Source organism: Arachis duranensis, chromosome 1, assembly GCF_000817695.3.
Source record: "Arachis duranensis cultivar V14167 chromosome 1, aradu.V14167.gnm2.J7QH, whole genome shotgun sequence".
NCBI lineage: Eukaryota > Viridiplantae > Streptophyta > Magnoliopsida > Fabales > Fabaceae > Arachis > Arachis duranensis.
In genome coordinates this window covers 10,336,282-10,344,760 of record NC_029772.3, presented here as the reverse complement: position 1 = coordinate 10,344,760, position 8,479 = coordinate 10,336,282, and the positions used below count along the sequence as shown (strand labels likewise).

The following is an 8,479-nucleotide window of genomic DNA, read 5'->3' as shown; positions in this document are numbered from 1 at the left end:
ATTTTCTTCAGGTATCTTCTCTTTCTTTGTTTGCTTTCTATCTTTACTTTCCTTACTGAACCTTCTTCATTGCAGGTTATTGGAGCTCAGATTGTTGCTATTGGGAGGGCTCAGGAGCTTGCTGTCGAGTCTGAGGTGAAGGATTTTGTTGACATTGCTGAGCTGTCTTCTGCTGTTCAAAAAAAGGATAAGATGATTACTGAACTTTCGTCGTCTTTAAAGGCGAAAGAGGATGAGCTTATTGAAGAGAAGCGTCTTCACTCATTGGTTGCTGGAAATAACAAGGTTTTGAAATCTGAGAATGATCAATTGGCGGCTCGAGTGAAGGAGTTGGAAACCGAGGTTTACGAGAGTTTTGCACAAGGTTTTGAGAGGGCTATTTCTCAAGTTCGTGTTTTGTTTCTTGAGGTTGATGCCGATAAGTTGGATGCGACGAAGATCATTGTGAATGGAGAGCTGATTGACAATGAGGTTGATAAGCAAAGCGACAGCTCTAGTATTGGTGATAAAATAGAATGATGATTTGGCTAGGTTTTTTGAATTTTTTGATGTTATTTTGAAATGCTACAATGGTCTTTGTAATATTTGACTTTGCTGTTTGGTTGTTAAGATGCGTCCGAGTATGAAGCTCGGTTTTGTTTGTTTTGATATGCATACATGTATGTTTGTTTTTGGCTAGACGCCTCTTTGTATAACTAATTTGGTAGTCTTTACTGGCCGTTTTCGTTTGTTTGGAAATATTTGAAAAAGTAAAGTATGATGAGTAGCAGGATACGGATATCTTGTTTTGAAAGAAAATTTAGATATGGCGTTCGGCCTCGTTAAAACCCATTGAGTAAAACCCTACTTGGGATAAAAACCTCAAATGGGAAAAAGAGTACCTTCATCCGCTTTGTATACATTATGATTGATACTTCTTTAAAGAGGATACATTCCAATTGCCTGATATTGGTTCTCCTAGTAAGGTCTCCAGTTGATATGCTACCTTGCCGAGCACTTTGTAAATTCGGAATGGCCCCTCCCAGTTTGCTGCTAACTTCCCGTGGGCTTTGGGCCTTCTTGCCTCCTCTGTTTATCTGAGGATGAGCTCTCCACTTTCGAATGTTCTTGAGACGATCTTTTTGTTATGTTGTTTTTGTAAGAACTATTTTATCGCTAGTTGTTTTATCGTTGCTATTTCTCTTTCTTCATCCACGAGGTCTAGGTTGGCTGTTCTCTCTTTGTTGTTTTTGTTCTGATCATATAGCTCGGTTTGGAGGGTTGGCACTCCAATTTCTACAGGTATAAGGGCTTCTGCCCCATAAACCAATTTGAAGGGGGTCTCTCCGGTTGATGATTGAATTATCGTGTTGTAGCCCCATAAGACTTCTGGGACAAGGTCGGCCCATTCGCCTTTAGCATCGTCCAATTTTTTCTTCAAGGCCTGCAAAATGACTCGGTTATCTGATTATACCTGGCCGTTTGTCTCTGGATGCTCGACCGAGCTGAAATGATGTTTTATATTGAAGTTTTGTGAAAATAAGGCGAGGTGTTGATCTGTAAATTGTCGGCCATTGTCGGAGATTATTTCTCTAGGTATACCATAGCGGCAGATGATATTTTTCCAAAGGAAAGATCTCACCTTTTCTGCTGTTATCCATGCCAAGGGTTGTGCTTCAATCCATTTTGAGAAATAATCTATTGATACTAAAAGAAATTTTACCTGTCCTGGCGCTTTTGGAAAGGGGCCGAGGATATCCAACCCCCATCTATCGAAAGGCCAACTTACCTCTAGAGTGTGTAGCTTCTCTGCTGGTGTTGTGGATATCATGGCGTGCTTTTGGCAATTGTCACATTTTTTTACTTTGGCTATGCAGTCTCTCTTTATTGTTGGCCAATAGTATCCTGCTTGTAATATCTTAGTGGATAATGCTCGGCCTCCAATGTGATTTTCACACACCCCTTCGTGTGTCTCCGCCATTACTATCTCGGCTTCGCTTTTGTTTAGGCATTTTAGGAGAGGTTGTGAGAGTCCTCTCCTGTATAGGCTTTCTCCGACTACTGTGTAGTAGCTTGCTCTTCTTCGAAAGAGTTTTTCGTTTTGCTCATCTGTTGGGATAACTCCCGTTTTGATGTATTTGAGAAACGGTGTCCTCCAATCCTTATCCTATGTAATGCTCAATATGCCATTTAATTCAAAGCTTGGTTTTTCAAGTGTTAATTGTAAAAGTGTTGGTGTGTGTGAATGTGGCCTTGTTGTTGCTAATTTAGATAAAACATCAGCTCTTGTGTTTTGTTCCCGGTTCACATGTACTATTTTAAACTCATGAAATTTTGAAATAAGATCCTTTGTTATGAGCCAGTATCTCTCTAACAAAGGATCTTTTACCTGAAAGTCACCTTTGATTTGCTGGACAACGAGTAGTGAGTCACAGTATACGGTGAGATGATGTATTTGTAAGTCCTGGGCGAGCTTTAATCCGGCTAGAAGAGCCTCGTACTCTGCCTGGTTATTGCTTGCTGGAAATGAGAATTGTAATGACTGCTCGACTATGACTTGTTCTCCTTCATTAAGTGTTACGCCTGCTCCGATTTCGGTTTTGTTCGATGCGCCGTCTACATAAAGTTTATATTCTTTTTCCTTGTCCTCGGTTGTCAGCTCTGAGATAAAGTCGGCTAGTATTTGCAGCTTTGGAGTCTTCCGAGGTTGGTACTGTACATCGTATTCGGAGAGCTTGACGGACCATTTTGTTAGGCGTCCAGCTAGCTCAGGTTTGGTTAGAATCTGTTGAAGCGGTTGATTTGTTCTGACTATTATACTGTGGCTTTGGAAGTATTGCCTTAGTCTTTGTGCTGTTGTGACCAGGGCTAGGGTGAGCTGTTCTATTCTTGGGTATCTGGTTTCTGCCAGTTGTAGAATTCTGCTGACGAAGTACACCAGGCTTTATGTTTTTCCTGTTTCAGAAACTAGCACCGAGCTAATGGCATGATTAGAAACTGATAAGTATAAATATAGTGGTTTACCGAGCTCCGGTTTTTGAAGGATTGGTGGCAATGATAGTATTTGCTTAAGTTCTGTGAAAGATCGTTCGCATTCTTCTGTCCAGTTGAACTTTTTATTCTTGGAGATTGTTTGGAAAAAATGGTATGATCGGTTTGCTACTGCCGGTAGGAAACATGATAGTGCGGCAACTTGTCCTGCTAGTTGTTGTACTTCTTTTATTGTTTTTGGACTGTTCATTTTGAGAATAGCTTCACATTTTTCTGGGTTTGCTTCAATTCCTCGTGAGGTCAGCATAACTCAGAGGAATTTCCCTCCTTGAACTCCGAATGCACATTTTTCTGGGTTTAGTTTCATGTTATATGCTCGGATTTGTTGGAAGACCTCTTCTAGATCATCACAGTGTGATCCTTATTCCGAGGTTTTTGCTACCATATCATCTACATAGATCTCCATGTTCCTTCCTATTTGTTGTTGGAAAACCTTGTCCATGAGCCGCTGGTATGTTGCTCCTGCGTTCTTAAAACCAAATGGCATAACTTTTAGCAAAAATTTCCGTGTTCTGTTATAAAGGCTGTTTTGTTTTAATCTTCTGGGTGCATGAGGATCTGGTTGTATCCAGATTATGCATCCATGAAGCTTAAACTTTTAAATCCAGAAGTGTTATCTACTAATTTGTCAATGCAAGGTAAAGGATACGTATATTTTGGACAAGCTTTATTTAGATTTGTGAAGTCGACGCACATGCGCCATTTACCTGATTGTTTTCCTACCATTACCACATTTGAGAGCCATGTGGTGAAGCGAAGCTCTTTTATGAAGCCGGCGTTGAGAAGTTTCTTTGTCTCTTTAAGGGCTACCTTCATTTTTTCTTCTCTGAGGTTCCTCTTTTTCTGGGCAATTGGCTTGCTTGTTTTGTTTATGGCGAGTTTGTGGCAGATTATATTTGGATCTATCCCTAGCATGTATGTTGGTGTCCAGGCAAATAAGTCGACGTTGCCTTGGAGTACTCTTATTAGCCTTGCTCGCTCCTCTCCTTCTAGAGCTCGGCTGATATAGGTAAACTGTTCGGCTTTTGGCGCCAGGGGGATCTTCTCAAGCTCGTCCGTTGGTTCTGGCCTTTCTTGAAAATCCTCCCTTGGATCCAGTTCCAATAGGGACAATACCTCAGATGCGGTATGCGTTACTCCCGCCCTTTGGTTAGTCTTAGGTTCATTGCTGGCTTTCTTTAAGCTGGCGTTGTAGCATTGCCGAGCTTGTTGTCGATTTGAATGTACGGTTGCCACCTTATTGCTTTGTACCTGAAACTTAACACACAAGTGTAATGTTGATACTACCGCTCTGAAGTTATTCAGGGCGGGCCTTCCAAGAATAATGTTATAAGGACTAGGGCAGTCAACTATGAAGTATTGGACGTCAATAGTTTTCGGTAATGGGGGGTCACCCATAGTTGTTTTCAGCCATATGTGCCCTTTTGTCGGGATCCTTTCTCCGGATGAGGGCTGCATGGCTTTTTCAGATAGTTGCATTTTTATGAAAGTTGAATAAAATAATACATCAGTGCTACTACCTGGGTCCAGAAGGACTTTTCTTACCAATAACTCTCCTGTCTAGATGGAGATCACGACTAGGTCATCAAGGTTTGGGCCTGTTAGGTCGTCCTGGCAGAAGGTTATCTCTGGCTTTGTCATCTTGTGCTTTGTTGTAAGATTTGTTCTTTCGATTGCCAGCATTGCTCGGTAGCTCCTCTTTTGGGCCGAGCTTGTTTCGCCTCCTCCTGCATATCCTCCTGATATGCAGTTTATGATTCCCCTGGGAGGATCTGTTGTTGTCCATTTTCCTTTTTTTCTCTCTGTTGACCGCTCCTCTGACTCTTTCTTGGTTTTTCTGCTTTTTCGACCTTCGACATATTTTTCTAAGAGGCCCTGCCGAGCTAATCTTTCTAATAGGTCCTTGGCTATCACACATTCGTCCGTTGTATGTCCATACTTCTGATGGAAGGCACAATGCTTGCTTCTATCTACAAACTGTTGATCTTGATAGCTTCCAGCTCTGGCGGGAGGTTTGACTATTTTGGCGTTGAGGATCTCCTTGATTATATTCTCCCTTTTTGTGTTGAATCTGATGTAGGTATCGAACTTTGGAGTGAGCTTGAAGGGTTTCTTCTGATCTTTCCTGCTCGGTGGTCTGAATGTCTTTTCGTCCTCCTTTCTGGTCGGCTGTTTGTCCGTCTTTTGTGCTTCTCGCAATTCCTCAATCTCTATTTGGCCTGCAACTCTTTCTCGGAATTTTTCCAATATTTTGGGTTTGGTTATTGCTATTGTTTCTCTAAACTTCCCAGGCCTGAGTCCGGCCTTGAGTGCGTGTAGGTGGATGTTAGGGTCCAAGTCCGGAATCTCCATGGTAGCATCAGCGAACCGGATTAAGTAATCCTTCAAGCTCTCATGTTGTCCCTGTTTGATTGTCCCGAGGTAATCTGAGCCGTGGACATAGATCCTGAAGGCGGCGAAGTAGTCAATAAAAGACCTCGCCAAATTCTCGAAACATGAAATTGATCCTGCAGAAAATTTAGAAAACCACAATAAAGCAGCACCATTAAGGTAAGTAGGAAAAGAACGACATAATATAGGTTCATTATTAGGGCCGTTAAAGAACATCATGGATTGGAATTTTTTAACGTGAGATCGGGGGTCACCAATCCCCTTGTAAGGTTCCAGGGAGTTAGGCAGAATGAAATTCTTAGGCATCTTGAAGTTCGTGATTTCTTCAGAGAAGGGGTTGTCTAGCGTCAACTTCTCCTTTGGTGGGGTGATGCTTAAGGGGTCTGAGTTTCCCAAGGCCGCGTTCTTGGAGCTACTCTCCTCATGTTTGCCTGTGTTATTCTGTGTGGAGATCTTGGCTAGCCTATGGACTTCCGCCTGGAGTTCGGCCATCTGGGCTAGCAGCTCGGCTTGGTTGAAGGATTGAGCTCCATTTTCAGCCATGTCTGGGAGGTCAGAATCCCTGCACACAAGAAAAGAAACGGAGAATATCTAAGAGTAAAAGTAGGGTTAGATCAACTCAGGGCCCCACGGTGGGCACCAAATGTTCCGTGCGTATGGGGCCGAGGTATAGTAACTCTTACTGCCTGCTGCTGTGCTCAGGTGGGAGAGGTATACGTCGACTGAGTTGGAACATCGCGGCGGAAGCATCTACAAAAAGGACTCCAACGCTCAAGTAAGAATGTGAGTTATAAGAAAATGAGAGTAATAAATCAGAGTGAGTTCTGTGACCTCTTCTATTCCGAGGTTATGTATCTGTTTATATAGGCCTTGGGAATTGTTTAGTTGGCGTTTGTTTAGGAATTTTCCTTGTTTACCAAGGATATCTTGATGACGTTAATCCTAGTCAGTTGAGATTTTGAGTTCTGTTTTAGTCCTCAGATTTGGTGGCGTTTGTTATTTATTTGATTTTGTTGAGATATGCATTTGTTTGACCGAGGTTTGTGTTGATGAGATAAGGTTTGACGACCGAGGTTGTAGGCTACGTATCAGGAACAAATCATCAAACCGACATAAATAATTTTTTTGGGCGAAAATACTTTCTCCAAACTAGTATTGTTACTCATAATAACATTCTGATAATATAACTTTTATAAAATTACGTTAGTTTTATTTTGACACTATAGATTATAATACAAAAAATCAAAAAATCGTAAAATCAAATTACTTTAAAAAAAATCGTATGTATGAGACAAAAGTTTCTATCCAAAATAAGAAGATCACGACCTTCGTAGTAGATTCAACGTGCATATGCGAAAATGTGCCTCATGAATCACTATTCTTTTTTCGTCTGGCCTAATTTAATCACACTCGGAGAATTGGATGACATTACATGTGGGGAAGAGTAGTTTTGTCATCACTCGCGTTGTTCCATGTTTTCGCCTAAAGTATATTTCCTCATGCATTGCACTTTGAACATGATTTGCGGAACAAATAATATTTAGGATTACCTTGGTGCCAGTGACACAAGGAATTAAAGTAACACATTATATGAAATGAAAGTGTAAATACACCACTTCGCTTTACGATCATATCACCAATCACGCAAATCACAATAACTGTTAATTTCGGTACTTTCCTAGTTTCAAACCCAAAGCTAAAATGAAGTGACTATGTTTTTGTCCACAGATTGAGCTCTACATGTGAAGTTTTTGTAGGCGTTTTTCTTTCTACTTTTTGTAGCTACATTATTCACTACTTTGGATTCACATTGGGCCCATTTTCATGTTAATAGGCCCGTTTATTTATTATTCATCTTACATAAAAAAAGGCCCAATAAAACAAAACAAAACAAAATATACAAACTACAAAGTTAATTCCCGTACCAGTCGCCACTCATTATTTCCACATAACCAAAACGACAACTGAAAACAACACAAAACGACAACGTGATACCAAGATAAGTAACAAAAGAAGGAAGGCGGAGCCACCGCCACCGCCACCGCCGATGACGGCGGAAATCAAGCAGTGGCGGTCTTAGAAGCTTCGAGATCTGCAGCTTTCTGGAGCAAGCTGTTGTCATCATCTTCGAGAACCATCTGGATCGGAAAAGATCCCAAACCGTCAGCGATTGCGAGCATGATCTTCTTCATCTCGGATCGGAATTCGTTCTTGTCGACGTCGCCGCTTCCATCACCATCGAACCTCTCGAAGATGGAATCGTAGAGTTTCTTGAGTTCCTCCGGCGAAGTAGCAACGTCGATGCCGAAGTGCGTCTCGATGAGCCTCATGGACTCGAAGGCGGTGCGGAGCTCGGAGCGTGACAAAACGCCGTCGTTGTTGGTATCAAGCGCCGTGAATTGTTCATCAACGCTCTTGTTGAAGTGTGCGTCGTCGTTAACGAAATCCCTAACGGTCGTGCCGTCAATAACCACCACTCCCATCCCTTCTCTCTTATCTGTGAAGTGCTTTGTGGGATCTTAATTATAATAATCTTATGGCTATGGTGAAGTGAGATGAGATAATCTTATTAGTCTATATTATATACTCAAAACAATAAATGAGATAGCAATAAGATTAAAAGGGGATAATAATTTTGGTACTCACATCAACATGAAAAAAAAAAAATAAGATACAGACACATGTTATATTAGATAATTTAATTAGATATATAAAATTTTTAACCAATTTTAATTATTATCGATATTTTGATGTGTTTAATTTTAATATATTAATAAAATAAATTAATTTACATTGTCATCAATATAAAAGATAATATTTGTATTAATATAATGTTATATAATTAAATGCATGTAAAAGTTTATACCGAATCAAAATTAAATTTTATTTTGATACAAGTGATCACCAATAATTTTATTAAGCTCGTTGAATATAATTGATGCGTGGGCTACAGGTGTCCATTCGATTTTTCAAGTTTAGAAGAAGGAAGATATTTTTCACGAAAATAATAATAATCGTATTGGTTTTTAAATGATAACCAGATGGAATAAAAGAATAT

At 40.5% G+C, this 8,479-nt stretch overlaps 2 protein-coding genes across 2 annotated transcripts; both read right to left on the bottom strand.

Moving 5' to 3' along the window:
• Positions 1 to 4,590: 4,590 nt before the first annotated feature.
• On the bottom strand, positions 4,591 to 5,964 carry LOC127747529 (uncharacterized). The gene has a single exon (XM_052261534.1). The coding sequence runs from the start codon at positions 5,962 to 5,964 to the stop codon at positions 4,591 to 4,593; it is 1,374 nt and encodes a 457-aa protein (XP_052117494.1).
• Positions 5,965 to 7,219: 1,255 nt separating this feature from the next.
• Positions 7,220 to 7,997, bottom strand: LOC127745679 (uncharacterized). Its single transcript, XM_052258894.1, has one exon. It carries the CDS (start codon positions 7,902 to 7,904, stop codon positions 7,482 to 7,484), a length of 423 nt encoding a protein of 140 aa, XP_052114854.1. The 5' UTR covers positions 7,905 to 7,997; the 3' UTR covers positions 7,220 to 7,481.
• Between the last annotated feature and the right edge of the window lie 482 nt (positions 7,998 to 8,479).